The sequence below is a fragment of the Parasteatoda tepidariorum genome, chromosome 3 (assembly GCF_982258835.1).
Source record: "Parasteatoda tepidariorum strain Cologne lab strain chromosome 3, Ptep-v5.0, whole genome shotgun sequence".
Taxonomy (NCBI): domain Eukaryota; kingdom Metazoa; phylum Arthropoda; class Arachnida; order Araneae; family Theridiidae; genus Parasteatoda; species Parasteatoda tepidariorum.
In genome coordinates, this window is record NC_141757.1 from 104597909 (window position 1) to 104620147 (window position 22239).

General features: G+C 32.5%; 1 protein-coding gene across 1 annotated transcript in view; it reads right to left on the reverse strand.

Moving 5' to 3' along the window:
• Positions 1-2060: 2060 nt before the first annotated feature.
• Positions 2061-22239, reverse strand: part of LOC107441633 (glutamate receptor ionotropic, NMDA 3A) — a 220907-nt gene continuing 200728 nt past the window's right edge. The window contains exons 7-14 of the mRNA XM_071183955.1: positions 21281-21464; positions 17610-17756; positions 15480-15613; positions 15249-15396; positions 13740-14036; positions 11688-11807; positions 6573-6646; positions 2061-2961 (exon numbers count right to left, since the gene is read on the reverse strand). Of these exons, the coding sequence (XP_071040056.1) occupies positions 2244-2961; positions 6573-6646; positions 11688-11807; positions 13740-14036; positions 15249-15396; positions 15480-15613; positions 17610-17756; positions 21281-21464 (1822 nt within the window). The 3' untranslated portion in view covers positions 2061-2243. The remainder of the gene's footprint in view (positions 2962-6572; positions 6647-11687; positions 11808-13739; positions 14037-15248; positions 15397-15479; positions 15614-17609; positions 17757-21280; positions 21465-22239) is intronic.

Below are 22239 nucleotides of genomic sequence, written 5' to 3' on the forward strand. Positions count from 1 at the left end.
CAAGACGGAAAAGAGAAAAACCTGGTACGTAAAACATTTCATTCCAGCATTTTTTTCGAAAAAAATGAAATATCTGTAACTATCAAGATTTCTTTTATAATTCTGGCATATATATAAAACTGCTTCTTTTCCAAGATAAAGTAGATATTGTTGAAAAATTAAAAAAAAAAGAATAAGTAAACTCCTCCCCAAAACTAGCTATAACTGAAATGGTTTTACTACCTGCCTTTCCTCTTTTCCGTCTCGCTTTCACCCCTGCTGATTTTTCGCCGTATTGAAAGGGTTAAAGTAATATTTCTTAAAACATTTTCAACCTTAATTGCAAGTATAAGCGTTTTGTAATACATTTTATATCTAAGAATGTAGCATAACTGAAAAATTAAAATTTACCTATTGGTTACAAAAATTCAATAAAATTAGTCAGGAGAAGTTCGAGAATAATTTATTTGCTTAAGTTTTTGCAGCCACTTCTGTATCTAGAAGAAATTTTTTTTTTTTATACCTCATTAAACAACTTGAGAAGAGCACAGTTTTTAGGCCTCCCATTTTTGGTAAAGGATAAGAATGATCTTGTTATTGATAGTTTTATCATAAGAGCTAGCTTGTTCAATAATACATTTGAAACATTAAATGCAGATATGAAATTTAAACTTATAATTTAAATTAATTGTGGTTTGGATAATTGTAGAATAACAATTAAATGTTTAATTATACTTTTCAATATTACTTGGGAAAGTACTACAGCAAATTCTAGGGTATCAAAAATAGTTCATTAGATTTCGAAAAATGACTTCTATAGTTTGATATCCTTGCACCTTGAATGCAATGAGACTAGATTTAAGGTACAACTTGCTAAGTATTTTACTTTTAAATTTAGTGGAGTGTATGCAAGATGTTCTAGACATCTTGATCAGGTTTGTGTCATAGCATGCAATGATTACAGGCCATCTGGTAAGTAAAACTATTTTATGTTATTTAATAAAGTACTGGCTCCTACAACAGGAAAACAACCGGCACCCTGATCATGTTAAGATTCAATTAGTAATCATCTGTTCTTTCAGTTAACAAAACATTTTCTTTTGTGTTTTTTGATAGAATATTGTTGCATACTGTGGAAAAATTTCGAGCACCCTGAGGGTATAAAAAAAAATTCTGTACACGTTTTCTCACTAACTAAATTGTTAATGGGTTGATTCAGAACCTTTTACAATCATTATGTTTGTTTTGTCCACAAACTTCACTGTTACAATTTTCTACTGTTAATTAAGTTCTTTAAACCTTTCCAATAAAATAAAGGCAATTTCAGTTAAACTATTTTAATTTGATGTTTTCAATAAGAAATTCAATTAAATATATGAAAGAATAGTGCTTCATTAGAATTTTTTTTAAATTACTCTAATGCAACTAATGTGTGAAATAGAGTATCCTTTGACTACCTATAGGATGCATACATTTCGTAATCTTGAAATGTGCCACATTTATTATTCTGATCCAAATTTATTTCAATTTATAATCTGCTTTTAGATTTTTAGAATTAAAGTAAACTCTCCAATGACTCTATGCTGCTCTTGTCATTTATGTGTCATGTGAAACATGTTGCGGACCGAATTGATTAAAAAATGAATTGCTGTTGCGAAAATCCCTTCACCACGAAAAATTGCTTGGTTCTATAACGCACCTTTTCGAGTTCATTTAGAAAATATTTGTGTTAAAAAATGATCACTATTCTGTTTTGAAAAAAGACCCAATATTCACGATGTCAAGGCAACATTTAATTTGAAGAGAGAATTAACTGGGTAGTCTGCGAGATTTCTTTTAAATAACTTATGTGATAACTTTAGATGCTCCAGAGTTGATCGAATATCAATCTTTTAACCTCTGGAGCCATACTCTTTGAAGACCACCGCTTTGTTGAATTTAGTAATAATTTGTGTCATAAATTTAGAGAATTTCATTGAAGTTTAAATCTACTTGTGACTGCACTGATGATTGATGAAAAAGAGTTGAAAACCTTCTTAGTGCTAAGATCATGCAAACTAAATACTCTTCATCTCTCTACGTTTTTTTTTTCTTCTTCTTTTCTTCACGGCTAGTAAACTATTACTTGTAAGAAGATATCGTGAAAAAAATTCTTAAGTCTAGAATTCCTTCTGACACATTCGTTGCCATTTTAACACTGGGCGTAAACTTTTTTTTTTTTTAATAATTGGGGAATAAGACACATCAGAAGAAGTGATTTAAATTCAAGGAGGCTTAACTAAAGTTTTTTGTATAAAAGCAAGCTTTCTTTCAAGTTCCCTCTTCTCTTTCATAGCGTCCCTAAGCCTGTTTAGTAGTCTCCTTTCAGCTGATTTCCACGATCTTATGATCTTCTCCTTGCTCATGGAATACAGCAGCAGATCGTCCACTTCCAGCAGTTTTTTAATCGACATTCTTGGCTCGGACTTCATCGGAAATTTTCTCCTTGGGCTGTGCTGGTACTTTTTCTTCCAAAGGATATCGTCCAAAGACCTGCATTTCCGAAACGAGTTGAGTAAGTTTGTCGAGTGAGAGTCTAGTGCCAACCTGAGGTCCTCGACGCTGATGCTGAGGACGGTTGCGTCAAAGGCAGGTTGATCTTCACCACCTGAAGAACTCATTTCCTCTAGTAGCGAGTCGTTTCTCAAGAGGTCGTGTGGTCTGCGGTTCAGATGTGGTGAGTCACAGTTTGGGTTGAATCGTCTGGGGCCCGGATCATCGTACTGCTGGAGATGGGTGTACTTAGTAGATCCGAAGAGGGATGGTCCTCTCTTGTACAAATCCCAGGAAGTTCGTAGTTTGGGAGGGGTGGATGTGCTCTGTGGTGCAAACAGAAGACGCTGAGTATCCATGGGGGAACATATAGGTGACACCATGTCTTGTGTTAGATGTTGAGACTGAATACCGATGATTGCATCTGGGTTTTCTTTCTGCAACTTGACCCTGTAAAATACAAAAGTTAATGAGTTTGTAGCAATTTTTTCTATAGGGACAGGCACGTGTGTAATTTGTGTGTCTTAGAGTTAAGAGTACTCGTTATTGCCACAGAGTTATGTGTGCATTACCATAGAAAGACGATAGTATTTTTCTAAATTTTTGGTTATAATGAGAGTCAACCTGCAGACTAGGAAGACTATTTGTTTTTAATCTATGTGTTGTAGGGTGGGTAAAAAAGTCAGAGTAATCTAATTTTTTAGCGGTACTGCGGAAAAGTTGTCAACTACCATCATTTGATGTATGTAATAGAGTGGGTTAAATTTTTTTTTCTTTTTTTTTTTGAATTTCAGATTACTTTAGTGCGGAGAAGTTACCTCTTGGAACTTGGAATAAGAATAAAAAGGGCATAAGATTTTTCAAAATCGGATAATATCCGCAGTTCGATCATCACACTTAAAATCAATGAAAAACTTGGACTTAAAATTAACACGCTTTAATTTTTATATGCTTATATGATAATTTGAATATCCTTAAATAAATTAAATTCTGATCAATAATTTACTTTTGTACATTCGCGCAACGTTTTTGAAAAAAAGCAAGTTTACCAATATTTTGTAATTTTCACTGTGTACCTCTTCGCTCATTATAATAGATCAGAGCATCCCTGGAACTAAGCCATTTGAAGATGGTTACACGTCGAATTCCACCTATATTTTACTCAACCAAGCATCCAAATTTTAACCGATTTTTTACATTATATTTATAGCTATTTTCTAAAATTTTCAATGAAGTAAGTAGGATTCTTTACTTACTGCATTGTTAAGGTTCCTTTTTCGTTTCTTCTACACATTTAGAGTTTGATTTCTTTGAGAAATGAGGTTTTTCTGATCTACATCTTATTGTAGTTCCATCTAGCTTCATGTTGATATATTTTATTCGAAGCCTCTGTAACAAGTTTGACACCCCTTTTCACAGCCTGGGAGGGGCAAGGAAACTAGTATTTCTTTAATGCACATGGTGCCAGAATTGATGCGTGATTTAATATCATGCTCACTTAAGTCTTGCAACAGCGTGGAAGGATATAGCACAAAAAGAATTCCAGTTAATGATTTAAAAGTAGTCTGAAGCTTGAAAGTTTGTCTTCGGTCTTTGCTCAACAAATTCCTGTCAACCAGCAATATCTGCTGTTCATATTAAATGCAATCACCTTTAGACATTGTTTAGAAGACTTAGTAAATCATGATCGTGTTTCTTTGTCCTATTCCAGGCGGCTAACAGTTGTCAACCGAGTGCTTAGTTGCATATGAAGGATCTTAAAAGCGAAGCAAACCGTTCCATAGAAAAAGACTGAAAAGTTTCGTACTTACGAAAATAAAACTTACAAGCTCCGAATTAATTAGAAATCATTTATTCGAATTTTTGCCTGGTATACCCTTTCCCTATGTTGTAGGACTTAAATAAAGATGATATTAAATCACACGTTAATTCACGCGTAGAGAAACACTAAAGGTGTTTCATACTTGAGACAGAGGCTTCGAATAAAATATTTGAACATGATGCTAGAGATAGATTCATATCCAAGCTACTTTAATCTAGACCTACACTAGATCAAGCTACACTAGTCTAGACCAATTATGTCTCATTTTTCCAAAAAATCATACTTTATATGTATAGTAGATATAAAAAAGAAAACTTAAAAATACGGTAAACAAAGAATCCTACTACATTGAAACTCATTCTAAAGTAGAAAATTTTGCTGTGTGGTATGTTATCTAAAAGTAATGAAGGGATAATCTATGTATATATTATTTGAAAATAAAATTTTCAAACGAAGAACATTTCATTTGGAATTCTCCGGATTTATAAAGGAAGTGTTATGATTTTAATAATAAAATAAAAAATTTGCTTGTAAGTAATTTTTTTATTATATTGATGATAGTTCTCTACAGAATGGTTTTTTTTAAATGTCTGATTAAGAACTATAAGAATAAAAAATAGAAACAATATGAAAGTTTTATTTTTCAATTTGAGGAATTTTTAGAATCGTTTTTTTATCCTAAGAATTCTTTATTTTGCATTTTTTAGTTTATAAATTTTTTGATAAAAATTGTTGTCAAAATACTTTTTTTGAAAAATTAAGTGGTATAACATTATGTGTTTATGCATACTTCTTGCATTTTCTAATGTTTGAAGTAATATGATTCAGAAAAGTATGGAATAAAAATTCAACTAAAATTCAGCTATTCAGTTTTTAAGTTACATATTGAAATTCATTTCGAGATTTTGCAATTATAAAGTTTTATTGTGTGGTATGTCATCTTAAAGTAATAAAGGGATAATCTATATATATAATATTTGAGAATAAAGTTTTCAAACGAAGAACATATCATTTTGGAATTCTCCGGATTTATAAATCAGATATTATGATATCAGATGTTATGATTTTTATAATAAAAAATTTACTTGTACGAAATTTTTTTTCTAATTTGATGATAATTTTCTATAAAATGGTTTTCTGCGTCCAATTAAGAATTTTTAAAAAAAACATGAAAGTTTATTATTTTAATTTGAGGAATTTTTAGAATCTTTTTTTTTTCGTAAGCATTCTTTATATTGCGTTTTTTATTTTATAAATAATGATTTTTATTGAAACTTAAAATTTTTTCATGAAAATTGTCAAAGAACTTATTTTGCAAAATTAAATTATATAAAATTATGGGCTTATGTATAGTTTTTGCATTTGTTTGAAGTAATATCATTCATAACACTATGGAATGTAAAGTTTAAATAGGCCTTTCATGTTATATTATTAAATTTAGTAAAACGATTTTGCAGTCATTAGGTTCTAACTCTAATAAGAAGATACATATTTTTTTTCTTGTTCATTTACAAATATTTTTCCGATGTGTTCCTGGATGTTCCTTCTCTAAAAAAAAGAGATAAATTGTTTGTTTTCGCTTGCATAAGAAAGAATATCAAACATTTTTCTTTTTTAAATTTAATAAGCCACAATAAAGAAGGAACGTTACAATGCTAAACACTATATTAAATACGTCTCCAGTGCTGTTCATATAGAAATCGCAGGTATTCGTCTCATACAACAGCGCCCCCTATAGTTCGTTGCGATCGCGAATTGTGTGTAAAATCCTTTTTTAATTCGTTTGAAAATTTCTCGAGATACGGTGAAGTATGCAAAAAGTGAAAATAACATTGAAGGGTCCAAAATTTCGTCAGCTCTCTTGATCAAACTCTTGGGAGACTATTTCCCAGATTCCGGCTATCTACTATATTTTGGGGGTCAGGAATCCAAATCCGTTGAAAACAAAGTTTGTTGATTCAGAGAAAGTATGTTTTGTGTCTGATTTCATAACTTAAAATATCGCCTGCTTGCACTAACTTATTAGCATGTTTGAGGTCACGCTCACGGACCATTAAGATTGAGTCCTAGGGCGTGAAGATCCGTTCAATAGATTAAAAGTTATTCTGGGTGTTTCGCTTTTTTTTCACTCTGTAGATCTACTCTTTTAGTAATAATTTTTTCTCAGCTCTCGACTTTTAGAATAATGTATTGAATAATTATGTAACATTTGAAAAGAATTGAAAATTGTTTTACATACATTTTTCTGATTTCTTGTATCATTTCGAAAAATTGTGATTTACTTTTCCTTCTCCTGGCATCTTCCTTAGCTTTCTGCAAAACAAAAGGCTGCGTTAACACTCTAAAGAAAATGCTTACTTTTATAATTAACAGACATGGGATGGGGAAGTAATTCATTCTCCTAATATGAATCATATAGAGCTTCTTTATTTATACAATTATTTATTTCCTTCATCAAATATCATGTCTTTTGTATATTTGAATTACAATGTATTCGTCACATTCAATTTACTTTCATTAATTCAGGCAGCATAAATCATATGACGACCAATAAAATTAATGCAGAAAGCATAAAAATTGACAATGAATTTTAATTAAATTATGTATATTTGGTAATTTACGAGATGCTCCGAAATTACGTGGTAAAAAATAACAGGGCAAAGACATGTAAAAGGAATAGAAAATAGCATATGACCACTAGGCATAAACGCTATCCGCTAGAGGGTTTGCACATTGTATACTAGGATAGCATCATTTTATTTATACCACATTTACGACCATTATGTAAGAGTTGTTTACAGTTTTAGTCAAATGTCTGGAGGACGTTCTTAAACATACCAGATGTACCTATCGTATACAGCCGGAACAGATATAGGCCAAAACCATAAGCATGGAAACTTTTCAAGACAAATTTTGTTTCCCCTCCATAGGTATTTTGAAATTCAGAGAAAAGTGTTTTCAGGTAAACCTAGAGTAAACAAATTATGACAGGAATACTCAACAGGAAGTAATTCTGCTATAATTTGTTTCGATTTTTATCTTTCCAAAACATATTTTTTCAGAGTTGTTTATGATCGTTACTGTAAGAGTTGCTAACAGTTTTAGCCAGACGATCAGAGAACATTTTCAAATATACCACGCATTATTATATATATATATATATATATATATATACAGGTATAGGACAAAATAATAGGAACACCTGTGAAAAAATGAAAATATTTTATTAATAAGGAGTTGGGCCACCTTTGGCCTGAATGACAGATTGCATTCGACGTGGGATTGAGAAATAAAGGTCTTGAACAAAGTTCATTGGAATTTGCAGCCATCCCTCTTGCAGGGCTGTCTCGAGTTCAGAGAGTGTGCGTGGAGGAGGAAACCGAGCACGGACTTTTTTCTCCTAAAAACCCCACAAAGGCTCAACGATATTGAGATCAGGGGACTGAGGACACCACGCTTGATGTTCCACTTCATCATTATGCTCATTTAACCATGTTCGAATACAGTGAGACGTGTGATCAGGGGCGTTGTCATCTTGGAACACAGGACGTTCTCCCGGAAAGAGAGTGTGAAGCATAGGGTGAAGATGATCTGCAAGAATGCTTCGGTAATGGTCCCCTTTGACCACCCCCCTCAAGACAACGAGAGGCCCAATCCACGGGCAGATATAGCGCTCCACACCATCACAGAACCACCTCCATGTTTCACGGTTGGAACCAGGCAATCAACATGAAATGCTTCTGCCGGCGATTGCCACACGAATACACGTCAGGTGGTCTGGAATAGTGTAAAAGAGGATTCATAAGACCAGATGACTTGTTTCCATTGCAGTTGTGTCCATTTTAGGTGGCCTTGGCACCACTGTAGTCTCTTCAAAGCATTCCGCGCTGAAACTAACTGTTTTGGAATAGCTACTCTACCATGAATGTTAGCAGCATGCAATCCCGTTGAATAATTTTCATGTATACAGGGTTCTGATGGTGGGTATTCATCTCGGATGTTATTACCGGCAGTGTAGTCTTGCGTTTTCGAGCGACTATCCTTTTCAACACCCTTCTATTACGGTCTGACTACTTCGACTTCCTGCAGCTGTTGTGCCTCGCCGAAAACACCTTACCCAACTTTGTGTGGGTCGACAGAGTCCTTGATACAGTGGTCCTTGAGACACCTACAAGGTTCGCTGTTCTGGACACAGACGCTCCAGCCAGGCGAGCTCCGATTATCATGCCTCTTTTAAGGTCAGAGAGGTCAGACATAATCTCGTTTTGCTAGAAACGGATTTTTCTCATGCAAATCTCACACTGCCAAATGCTAGACAGATACCTTGCTTTTCATCACCACTAGGTGGCACATTCTTGCGACACTTGTCATCCGCCTATTGGACAGTCGAGTACGACTCCATTCTTTCACAGGTGTTCCTATTATTTTGTCCTATACCTGTATATATATATATATATATATATATATATATATATATATATATATATATATATATATATATATATATATATATATATATATATATATATATATATATATATATATATATATATATATATATATATATATATATATATATGTAACATAAAAAGCTTCTATTAATCTTTTTATGTTGGTTTTTTTGCTATAAAACAACTCCTACTTTATTACTAATTAGTTATTCAAATCGAAATACTTTCTCACACTTTTAAAAGCTACATCCTGTTTCTAAATCTATTTTTGGCCCAACTATGCATAAATTTAAATAAAGATCTTTTTTCCCTTTTAAGCCGTGGGAATCACTCGAGCAAGCTCATTAACCAATAGTAATATCTAAGATTTCCCTAAATAGAGACATTTTCGGATTTTTGCAAGATTTTCCCTACCAGAAAGACTGATCCTGAATGGAGTTAACATCACTTTTCACTGGTTTTCCATAAGAACATGATCTAAATAAATTACATCTGATTTCATTAAAATCGTGTGTCTGTTTCCCTGCTCGGTCCGACTGCATCATTTTACAAGCCGAGCAGGATTATAAGAACTGATGAAACGGACGCAGGATAATATTAAATGTTTCTTCAAAACAGAAAGAAAAAAAAATTAACTGAAAGAACACACTTCTACTACGTTGGAAGATTTGAGCCTATTAACGAACGGATCGTAAGTGGACTTCTCAGCGACTAGAAGAGAATGCTGAGCAGTTTATTGCCAATGCTGCGAAATTGATTGGATTTGGATGAACCTTGACCCTGGCTGGCGACACTTTCCCCTTTTTACTAACTGTCGTGTTTACACTTGGAATGAAGCGACTATGGAGAAAACATTAAGAAAGAAAAAAAAAAGATGTTTCGTTTGCTTCACCTTTTCGAGAATTCCATGCCTCTAAAAACCTGTTCCATATTTTTGATTTAATGCCTATTTCAAAGTGACAGCGATTCTATATTTCCAGAAGTTCATCTTGGTGGCACTTAATGTTGGCCAAAGCGAGCTGTGTTCAGTGTGTGAACTTTAGTGGATCGTGCTTAGTGGTGAAATCTTGTGGAAAAAAAAATGGATGAGTGCTATGAAAATCTTCTTTGGGGGGATTAATATTTTACACATTTTATATCAATTATACTTATTTGACAAATCGTGCTCTGATATTTTTAATGATATTCTCCAGGTGAAATTTTTAAACGTGAATGTATTCTAATCATTCACGCTCATATCTCGAATTTTGAACTAATTAATTTATGGCTATTGATATTTATATTTTGAAAATATTTCCATTTATTGATATTATTATTCAGTGGTTTACCATATTATTTGTTTCAATTAAATGATATTAAAATTTAGTGTTACCGTCATATATTTTTTTTTCACTTTTGATTCAGTATGATTATAATTTTAATTATTTAAGGAATCACTTTTTTTTATTGCATTATATATCACAGTGTATATTATATTAATTGTAGAAGTGAAATTTAAATTTTTATTTTATTAAGGTGTTTAGAAAAGCAAAATATGTGCTATTCATATATTTAAATTTATTTTTCTTCCTTCTAAATGTAAAATTTTATTATTGAAATTTTTTTTTTGATAAAAAGTGTCAATTTGTACTTTTATATCTCATATCACTTGCATTTTCATGTTTTTTTTTATCTTTCATGTTGTTGAATATGAATATTTACATCTTTTAGAAATTTTTATAGATTTTCTTGTCTTAAGTGAAAAGTTTATTTTAATTGTGTTAGTATGAGGAATAACTTTATTTACTGTTATAGAAGGACTGAAAAAACTTAATCACAAAAAATTATTGAAAATGGAGATCTAACACTTCATTTTGATAGTTACGCTAATTCAATTTTTTTTTCTTCCTCTAACACTTTATGGAAAACATTTTTTACATTGTGTGCAAATGTGTTTTTTTTTATAATTCATGTTACTTTATATCTTGTTGATATTACAAATATTATTATTATTATTTTATTTTAATTGTGTCATCATAGGGAAGGTTTTACAAAGGGATAATTTTAAAATTTTTTAGATATTAGTCAAAATTTTTCGGCGAGGGGGGATGTAACATAAAAAGCTTCTATTAATCTTTTTATGTTAGTTTCTTTGCTATAAAACAGCCCCTACTTTATTACTAATTAATTATTCAAATCGAAATACTTTCTCACACTTTTAAAAGCTACATCCTGTTTCTAAATCTATTTTTGGCCCAACTATGCATAAATTTAAATAAAGATCTTTTTTCCCTTTTAAGCCGTGGGAATCACTCGAGCAAGCTCATTAACCAATAGTAATATCTAAAATTTCCCTAAATAGAGACATTTTCGGATTTTTGCAAGATTTTCCCTATCAGAAAGACTGATCCTGAATGGAGTTAACATCACTTTTCGCTGGTCTTCCATAAGAACATGATCTAAATAAATTACATCTGATTTCATTAAAATCCTGTGTCTGTTTCCCTGCTCGGTCCGACTGCATCATTTTACATATATATATATATATATATATATATATATATATATATATATATATATGCATACATACTAGGTTTACATAAGCTCACTTTTCTATAATTTTAAATTAATTACGTAAGTTAATTGTTTTTTAATGGTGTCACATTTCTGAATATTTTCTAGTCTAAAACAGTGAAAAGAAATAGTAGTCGAGAAAGAAGAAAAGGTTGCACTTTTATTTAATGTAATTTGTACGCTTTTTTATAGCTTATAAAATATCGTATGCAAAAAGAATTTCGTAACAAGTTCATGCGTCATTAATTATAATGATTATCGTAAGTTACAAAAAGTTAAGTAAAAATTTTATGATAATTTAAATTATCATCAGCGCCTGACATAAGAGGAATATAAAAGTTGAACCTTACTCTTTTGACGCTTTTCTGAAAAAGGCTGAAAATCTGACCCTCTCTGAGATTGGTGACAATTTCTTTTGCCGAATGATGTGGGGAGACTAATTCCACTGTGTTGATGAATCTGTACAGTTTCTGAAAAGACAGACAAAAGTATGCTCTACTACTACTCTGTTCAAAAAATTTACAAAGTGTCTCTAAACCTATAGAACTTCTTGTGTTAGTAACGAGTTGTTGAAACTAACTGAGCTAAGGTTGAAAGGATAAGTTAAAATTGAACAGTCCATATAAAGCAAGCTTTTGTTTTTAAACAGAAATACGCTGCTTTTTGGTTCTTCCTAAACTTTTGTTTTAATCGTGGTGTACTTCGTCCATTTTTGCCTACTTTGTTGTTTTTTTTTCCTAACCTTTTTCTTTGGTTTTTTATACATTTTATTCTTTTATTTTAGAATGAGGGGCTAAGCTATTGTGTCTCTAAACACAAAAATTTTATAATTGTATATAAATAATTCTGTTAATTATTTGTTTCAGAAGAATTATTCAAGTAACATCGAAATGTATATAAATGGAATGAAATGTTTTTAACTCAAGATTTTGACGGGGTGTATATGTAGCATATTTTTTTGAACTTCATTAAAAAAAATGAAAGCATATATACAAAAGTAGATTTCATGAATACATGTATTCAATGAGGGAACGAAGCAATCTGAAAAGAGCTGGTTCTGAAAGTTGTTCTGGGGGTTGGCAAGCACAGCGAGCAGAAAGTTGCGAGCTCCCAAGTTGGATATAATCATATTAATGCTAATGTGAGTCAGAAGTTTCAGAAAGGCTATACATATAGATGAATACAGCAAAAATTAGCTTTGCACTAAATACAAAAACAATTGATGTTTTTTTAATAATAATATCAGCTGACAGTAGATGACAGCTTACATCCGATTGAAAGCTGTGAGTGAATCAAAAAGGTGTTCAAAGATGAACAAAATCTTTTTTGCTTGTTAGAAATCGCCAAGTCAGAATGACTGTTGTTGGTGCAGCGGATACAGAAGACGATAGGCACACGATTTGCCTATCCAAACTTCATCGTTGGTCTTCTGAAGATTCCTATCGCATAAGTCCCTCACACTTATCGGATTTATAACTGTTTGACTTTTTCTTGGTTTCTTATCTCATTTGTCTTTGATTCCGCTCTGTCCACTCAAGATTCAAAATTTTTATTCAACCCCTCGATTACACCACCATTAAGATTAAATCTCGGTTACGTTTTCGTTCAATCAGAATACACTCATGAACAATGGAGTCTCACTTCATGTGAATTAAATTAAAAGGTCTCCTGAGAAATTGGGCTGGGACTATTGATTTGGACTATTGATTGCAGATGGGACTATTGATTTGGAGAATATCTATCAAATTAGACAAGTATTCCTTTTAAAGACAAAGAGAGGTAAAATGTTCATGTATCAAATTTTGAGGATAACTCTTAGTAGCAATAACACGAGGACCATCATAAGACCAATATTTGAGAACGTTGGCCCAAAAATACAAGCGAAAAATACCTTTATCAAACACTAATCTGTCTAGATTGATCCCATGTAGAATTGTCTGATTCACTCGGTGTTTTATAGCCTTTACTCAGCTTATATTGAGCCTCAGCTGGTATTATTTCTCCTATTCGGACTATATTTTTAGCCACTATTCAGCCTGGATGAACTATTAATTAATTGTTCCAGTTAGGTAGCCCAATCTTGAAGTGAAGGAATGGTTAACATACCTGAATAAAGTTCAACAGCATGAAAAGAGCTGAAATATTGCCATATAAATAGACATAGTATAATTTTGATTCCTTAGTGAACCTTCTTCAGTGTCGAAGCCCCTAATTCCATTCTGTGTCTCGACATTGAAAAAGGTTCTTCATTAGAAGAGAATGAATTGGAACTTAAATAAGTTTCACGCTGTTTAATATTCCTCTATCACAATTTTGGTTTCTCGATGATCTTGGAGATCCTTATTGGACCGTTCTTTATTGTAGCTAAGAAGAAAACGGTTGCTATAGGGATTATTGTATACCTGACTGAAGAACATAACGTTTCGACTTCTCCAGAAGCGGTCGGGTGGCATCTTCCGTAGTTCAGGTAAGGCATATTTAAAGACAGCGTGTTCAATGACCAGGATGAAAATGCCAACCAACAATCCAATGACCAGCATGATGAAGACTCCGGCAACGGCTTTTAAACTCAGTGGTTTAGGCTTGTTCAGTCGATGCAGGGAATGGTTGAAACAAGGCACTCGTCCGAACCATTTCTTCTGGAGTTGTTCCATGTAACCGTACTCGTTGTATCTCAAAATCAATGTCGAAATGCGTTTCTGAAAGATTTTAACAGGTATATTCATTTATTTTGAACCATTAATATATGATTAATCTTCTCCCCTCTTATTATTTTCTTTTTACTGTGAAGTGCAAAAAATAGAAACTAAATCAGTCAAATAGTTCTCGAGAAATGAATTTTTTAAAATTTACTTAGGATTTTTACAATTACTTCATTTTTACTTTAAATTTAAATTAGGAACTTTCAACCTATTGTACTAAAATTTTGTATTTTGTAATTTAAAATGGCATTCTTTAAAAGGGTGTAAAGGTTTGCTTACCTTATAATTCAAAAATTTTCAACTATTATTATTGTTGTTGTTGTTGATGTATGCCTATTTTGGCAGAGGGGGTGCGATTGCTCTTGTTTTCCAGTGGAGCCATCTATGGCCAAGAATTCGACTTCTGCCACACCATACGTCATACCCTCTATGATGCCTTCGGTCCCTTTTGACTTGTAGTTTAACTTTTCTGCAATTGTCAAACAACAACAACAACACAACAGTTAACCATGTGTATAACTGTTGTCTTGTTAGTGTCATTTGACAACACCAACACAACAGTATAATTAATTAATATGTATAATTAATATGTGTTAAAAACTACTTTTTGCATGCAATTATTTTTGGATAAACGAATAACGAATTTGTGAATAAACGAATTTAATAATAGTGTACAAAAAGTTTTCAATCCGATTAAAAATTTCTCGAGACATGGCGAAATATTTATAAAATCAAAAATATGCGAAGAAATATAAGTAAAATTAAGATTAATTGGTCGAAACCTTCCGCCGCTCTCTTGACCAAACTATTGGGACCACATCTTTCAGATTGTGGCTACTCCCATATTTTGAGAGTCAAGAATCCAAATCTGTCAAAAAAATTATGTTTATTCAGATAAAATGTGTTTCTTTGTCTGATTTCGTAACTTAAAATATGGTCTGCACTAATTAATTAGCATATTTGAGATCAGGCGTTTGAACTACTTTGGATCAAATGTTATTTTGGGTATTCCCTTTTTTATTTTAAGCACTGATTCACGCGTCTCCGGTTAATGCCGAGAGAGGAAATGAACCTGATTGGCGAGTTTATGACGGGGAAATATATATTTCACAAATTAAGTTCTTATTCTCCTTCGACCGCGAGTGCCCGAATCGCATGCAGTGGAAATGGCCCTTTAAAAAACATCCTAGAAATGATTGAAGAGCTCACTTTAAGTGAAAAGCCTTTCTGCATGCCCACCGCATACGCGTCATCAAATAAAGATTGTCCCAACAAGTGAAGGCTGCATCCCGGATCGTTGCCTCTGATGTAATCTAGAACTATGGTATCCCCAATCAGCATGTCCAGTTCTTTGTTCCTAGAAAAAAAAAACAAAAACAAGAATCAAGTGACCTGGAATGATGTGAATGATTCTCACCTTAGCTTCAACGAAAAATTTACCTTAGTTTCTCTAGTCCTTTTTCAAGATCGTCGTAACCATACTTCTGGATATGCTGCCACAGTTGGGGATTTTGAGCGAATATATATGATTCCGAAGCGCTTCCTTTTGCCGTTCCTGTCCTCTGATTCAGGAGCTGTAAATAGAATAGTGTAGTATAGTTTAGGCACTTTTAAAATACTCATTTTGAACAATGTCTGGGGATTAGTTACTCTGATATGAAAAGACAAAATTTCGCTGGGGTTTAATATTCTGTAAATGAACTCTCACAGGAACATATTTTGGAACGAAATCTTGCATATACTTGGCATATTGGGGGAAAAAATCACGTTTTGATGTACGAGTGCAATCCTAAAATTTAATTAAGGTTTCTTGTTTTTTTTTAATACAAATACAAAAAACACCTGTTTTTTCTGTAGTATCTACCTACTTCATTTTAGAGATTGAACGTTTATCAATTTTCCTACTTAAATCGCTAAGTCGGATGATGCATTTTTGTCGATGCGATGACTATATTCGTATGTTCGTGCCATACTATGTCACAGCCCCATATTTCACTTTCTCAAAGCGCTGAATCTCTCTCCGCTAGAAGGTGGAGAAATCAAGTGTAGACAATAGAATGTGTGGTGATGTTCAATTGAAATTGTTGCGGGGGAGAGCGACGACTTAAAGAGTAACTAGTGGAGAATGTTTACGCCATTGTTTAACGCTCCTCTTCTCTGGCTTTGAAATTCTACCGTTGGAGTTATATCTGTGTTTCACAGTATATGCCATCGTTTATCGTAGTACTATAAAGCATTAAGTCGAACTTTTCCGACTTTAAATGATTCTGCTTCAACGAAAAGGAGAAAATTTGGTTCAATACTTTCTCAAGGACAAGTCAAGGAGCTGATATAACATAAGCAAAGAAAAACTGTCAAAGCTGCGCTTGCAATTGGTAATGATGTAGAAAAATGAACTTTTAACTAATAAAATGATGTAAAAATTGTAGAAAATAAACGGTGTTCTTGGGAACTATTTTGGGAACAAAACATCACATGGACAAATTTTGACGTGCACGAGATATTGATACTACAGAAATTATTAATTCCCAATTCACAAAAGATTTCACTCGTTCGAAATATTTCGCAAATTTTCAATCAGAAACAGAAGTAATTTTTAGCAATCATTCGAATTCTTGCTTGTAACTCTAATAAATCGAAGGTAATTACTTAATATAAGAGTGATCTTTTTATTGATAGCTATATCCCTATTGGGGTAGACCAAAAAAAGTCGAGGTATTTTAAATCACTTGGCAGTGGCACGGAAAAGTTTCCAACTGTCATTATTAAGAAACATGCAAAATCTCCATACTATAAAATAATATTTTCTACCCCTTCAATGTGCTAAAAGGTGGGAAAACAAAAATATTTCAGATTTTGTCGATCGATATAGAGTATTGCTTAAGAGTTACTTACGTCAGTAATGTAAGTAAAGAATTTTAGTTAATACCTTCTGAGGTTTCAGTGGCGCCGAATTTCGGGTAATTACCGAATGTATTTGGATTACATTAAAATGAAGTAAGTGGTGGTTTATAATTATCTAAAAATGTGTGTTTATTATCCAATATCGGCATCGATGGGGGAGGACATACGATATTAACTTTTCGTATATATTGTACTGCATATTGTTTTTAAGAAGCGGACTACAAGTCAATCCATAGAATCTGTAATTCTTTTTTTCTTGAATTTTAAGTGTTTTTTAGACCATTGAGGTGACCGAAGATGTCAAACTAAAGTTTTGTAAAGTGATGTTAACTTAGTTCTTAATGGTGATAGCAATAATTTATCTGTATTGCTGACAAAAGATTTAAAACATTTCGAATTTTGGTTAGCTTATTGCGGCCGCTGTGGGGCTGGCTATCGATGATTCCACTCTTTCTTTCTGTTTGCAGTTTTTGTTCTCGTAGCTAGCTCGAGCTCGTCAGTGTCATCGTATAAGAATGCAGCCGGCTTTTCGATTGTTAACACCTTATTAAAGCTGCCTCAAACTAGCACCGCATTAAGGATCTAAGTACTTTCATTATGAATCGATATTTCGAGAGTGTGTTTTGAGTTTGCGCAGAAATGTCAGAAACTTTGGAGTTTACTTACGCCAACGTCATGGAAGTCATCGACTCTCAGATGAAAAAAGAGACCCGCGAAATGCGCAGCGATATTAGCAGTGTATGAAGATACGAAGATGACACTAAAGCAGCCCCACAAGTTGATCAACACTTTGTTCGGCCATGATTTGGGTGCCTGCACAAAAGAAAAACAATCAGAAACTGACACCCAAATGAGAATACGTTGTATTACGCATGGATAAAGCAATACAACATGAAATAAGCACAAATGAAGATACCAAACTAGACATACAGAAAATCCAGAAAAAGCCTGACTGATTACAAATTTGAAAATCCCGGAAACAAACGGTGATAGAGGAATAAAACAAACAGTATGTCTATTGCGTATAAATTTGTGATTTTAGTTACAGAAATCGCTAACAGATGGCGCATTATGATGTGCAGAGTTCTTGATAAAATACAAATGTAGGATTATAATGATTATAATCTAATCAGTGATGTTCTAGTACCAGAAATACGTTGTTCAATAGAACACATAGATTAAACTTCCTAATCCGGTACGACACTCTCCTTTCACGTTATAACTCTAGAATCGATCGCTTTGGCCGATTATCGATGGCCTGCAGCGCCACCTGCAAACAACTTTAATAACTGGACTCTAGAAATTCTGCAGAAAGTTTTTACAGGTTTCACAATAAATATGCCGTTTGTTTCTATTAATTTATCGTCTCTTGTTTTCGAGATTTTTTATTTTGAAATCAGTCAGTCCTCCGCTGAACACCCTATACTTTAGCCTCGGTTACATAAACAAGTACCTTCTTTAGTGAAGAAACACAAAATAACAGGAGAAAATAAACTATAACAGCAATGAAAAATGACGGGAGATAGTTATATGTAGTTTTTGCACGGAATTAACCACCACGAGACGACTCAAACACCATTTACGTCATTTTGCCTCAATCGTAGCAGCTAAATTGTCCACAGTCAAAAATGCATAAAAAAACATTGGACTTACCAAGTTAATTCTCCAAGTTCCTAAATTTTCTTTGTATACAATATGACGGATAAATTGTTTTAAAAAATTTTATTCCGGCCGTTATAAAATACTGTTAGAGCGAGCAAACTCTTTTTGTATTATTACTTTTTGCCAGAGATGAATTTTTTTGCTAATTGTGTTCAGTTTTTTTTAATAATCGATGTTTCTTTATGATACTTTTCTCAATTGTTTTTGTAAACATTTTGAAATGTTTTACGAAATTTCAAGATCTTAGCGTAACGTTTATGAAATTGTGCCTTTAAAGGCTCAATTTTCACAAATTTTAATCGTGATTCAATGTTATGAATCACTAATTGATTCATGATTTTTAATGGCGATTTAATAACCCTAGTCAATAAAACATTCTTCAAATTGCTAGTTTTAGGAAATCAGAATGCTATAGTAACAATTTCAAGAGTTCCAAAGTAAACCTGTATCTCTTATCTATATTTTAATAAAATCATAAAAGTATTTTCTTTCATTTATGCTAACTTATTCGGCATGTATCAAGAAAAGAAAGAAATAAGCAAGTTTTTAATTCATAGTTTATGAGTCGAATGATCAACTACAGAGTTTCCTTAACTTACGTTCAGTGATCTTGTTGTCAGGTAAATTGAAAATAAATATATATCCTCCAACTACTGTGGAATTTCCGTAGTTGTCATGCTCTTAAATCTTAATAAATATTTTGCAAAAATTTTATATGTTTTAAAATGCTTCTACCATTTGAAAAATTATATGTCAGTAATCTCAAATATTGGAGGGTATGTCATATCTATCTGAATTGCTGACAGGAATACCTTCATTTCTGTTAGCAATTCAGTTAGAGATAGCAACAAAAATATCAAACTTATTTTATCTAAAATCTTATTTTCTTTCTTATTTTATTCTGAACACAACCAGCTTTCTTCGTTTCTCAATGAAATAGATATCCCACAAAAACAAATTAAAAGAAATGTTATATTCCACGAAAACAAATTGTTAGCACTCAAGAAGAAAATTGACCTAAGAGGATCGTCAGCAATGAAACGTGCAGGTCTGAGAACTCAGCAAAGTTAGCGGTTATAGTTAAAAGCTATGCGTTAGACATGGAGTGAAAAGTAATTAAAAAAATAAGGCAATAACCAAAAGGTTGTAAATGGAGAGTGTTGTGATAGCATCATCACATCATCGATCTCTGAAATTAAAAACCTTTTGAAAACATGAAGAAACATACAATAGGACATGTCAAGACATGTTCTCTTTTGATGTGCGTTAGTATAACACAAATGACAACGCCTTTCCTCTATAATTGGCAAAGTGTTACTAACTTTGTTCAAATGTACTTTATTGGAACTGAAATTGCTAACATATGGATTACAGTAGAAATTTTAAAAGCTGAAATAATATACCTCCTAGGACATTTCAAAATTGATGAAATGAGTGGTAAGGAAGGCGGCTAAATATTAAAGAAATGTACTTATTTATTATTTTACTAAAAATATATTCTTTAGGCTCAGACAAAAATACAGAAATAATGTATCTGAGTGATGTGTCACAAATAAAAAAGAAATGACTGAAGATCAAAATGTCTCCCTCAATCTGGAAAAAATTTATACGTGGAAGCATTTCAAATAAACAAATGAGAAATTGGCAGCCAAATGTGGCAACAGATGATAAACTCTTTCCGTTCCTCGCGATTTATGATATTCATGCTTCAGAGAAACTAGATGGAAACGCAAGAATTTTATCGAATTTTTAAAAAGGCGTGAAATATTTTTCGAAGACAGCATCTTTTTTTCTTCTTCTTCTTTCCTCTTCAGATATACTATAAAGAACAGTTTTTCGAGTAAACGTTCTCCGCAATCTAAATTCTCATCGATCATTGTGGGGAAAAAAAAATCGAGTTTCTAGTTTTTAGACTAGTTTTTAGTGTGCGCTAGTTTTAGACTGTAAGTTTTAAACTTTACTTTTTTAAGTATCTTTGCACTTCGTAATTAGAGTGAACCTATTTGTCAACAATTATCAGGTATGGAAAATTTCATAATTAATATCGATTGTGTACACAGGTGGTTCTTAGAAACTGATGTAAAAATAGTGTCTCTGATTTTAAAGGAATCTGGAATTGTTTTCTGTCAGTTCACCTCCCCAACGGAATAAAAATTCAAGCATATATTTCGAATGATTCTTTTTCGATAAGAAAAATAAAATAGTTACAGTTTGAGTGTGTTAAACTCGGAAAAAAGCTCTAATTTCAAATTATATATATATATATATATATGAAATTTAAATAGAACTTAAACTATATTTTAGAATTTTAAACTTTCAATAGAAGCAAATGCATCTCAAAATGGTCAGATTAAGGGGTAAAAGACTTGAGATCTTTGACTTTTTAGTCTAAAAGTTTAGTTGTAAGGTTTCATAACTTTCGGAATACTAACTCCAGAAACAAAAATTAAACTTAAACAGTTGTTTCGGATTTATAAACTGCTATCAGGTGTATGATTCGAATTTTATTTTGATTAAATGTTAACATATCGGTAACATATAGCCTTTCATCGGTAAAGTAGTGGTTATGCAATGATCAGAAACAAATTAAATGAAGTTAATAAAAGTTGAAGAGTAAGACTAGTAGAGCTTCCCCCCAAGATCACAAATTAGAGCAATATGAGACTGGACATTACCTTAAAGGCGACCAGGTGAGAGAAAAGTAGAGACCACATAACCCACAATGCAGATGATAATGAAAAGTTTTTGCTTCGCATTCTTCCCCATGGATTGAGACCGAAGGGAGAACGCCACTCATAGATTGCAGCGAACAACGATGTTACGTGCAGGCAGCCAAAGATGGCAATCCACAATTCCGGACTGAAAAAATGACAATCATTAACTATATGTATGGGCATTAATTCTGATCAGAAATATAGTTAAAAAGCATAATCAATTGGGTGGGGTCGAAAAAGTTTAACAGAATCTTATGTCAACTACCATCATTAAAGAATATGGTAAACCTTATAACACTGAACTGATATATTCTGTCTCTTCAATATGCCAAAGGTTGGTTAAAAGAAGCCTTTATATTCAAACATTTATAAAAGAGATCATAAACTTCGTTGATTCGCATGCGAAATGTGCTTAAAACTTATCCTTTTTTGACGAGAACATCTGCACAAAATTTTCGAATTATAACTTGGTATCTTCTGCCCCCTCAATGGCACTGAATTTAAGATTGATTCATTGAAGAGGCAGAAAATATCTGCCCCCTCAATGGCACTGAATTTAAGATTGATTCATTGAAGAGGCAAAAGATATCAATTCAGAAAGATTTCACTATGCCACCTGAATGTCAATGAACCAATTTAAATTTTGTGCCATTGAGATGGAGAATGCCATTGAGTCGTAATTCATTCCAGGTATAATTCTAAAATTTTGTACATATATTTTAACTAAGAAATAATAAATTTTAAGCTTGTTCCAAGCAAATCTATCAACCTCTCAATCCTCGCAAGCAAATCAACCTTTTTATATGACCATTTTTTCTACTTTTGGTGTTAATATTGGTTGTTTGAGATTAATTTATTAAAAGAAATTTATTTAACTTATTATCGAAAATTAATTTGATTTTTAAGACCATTTTGTTTGG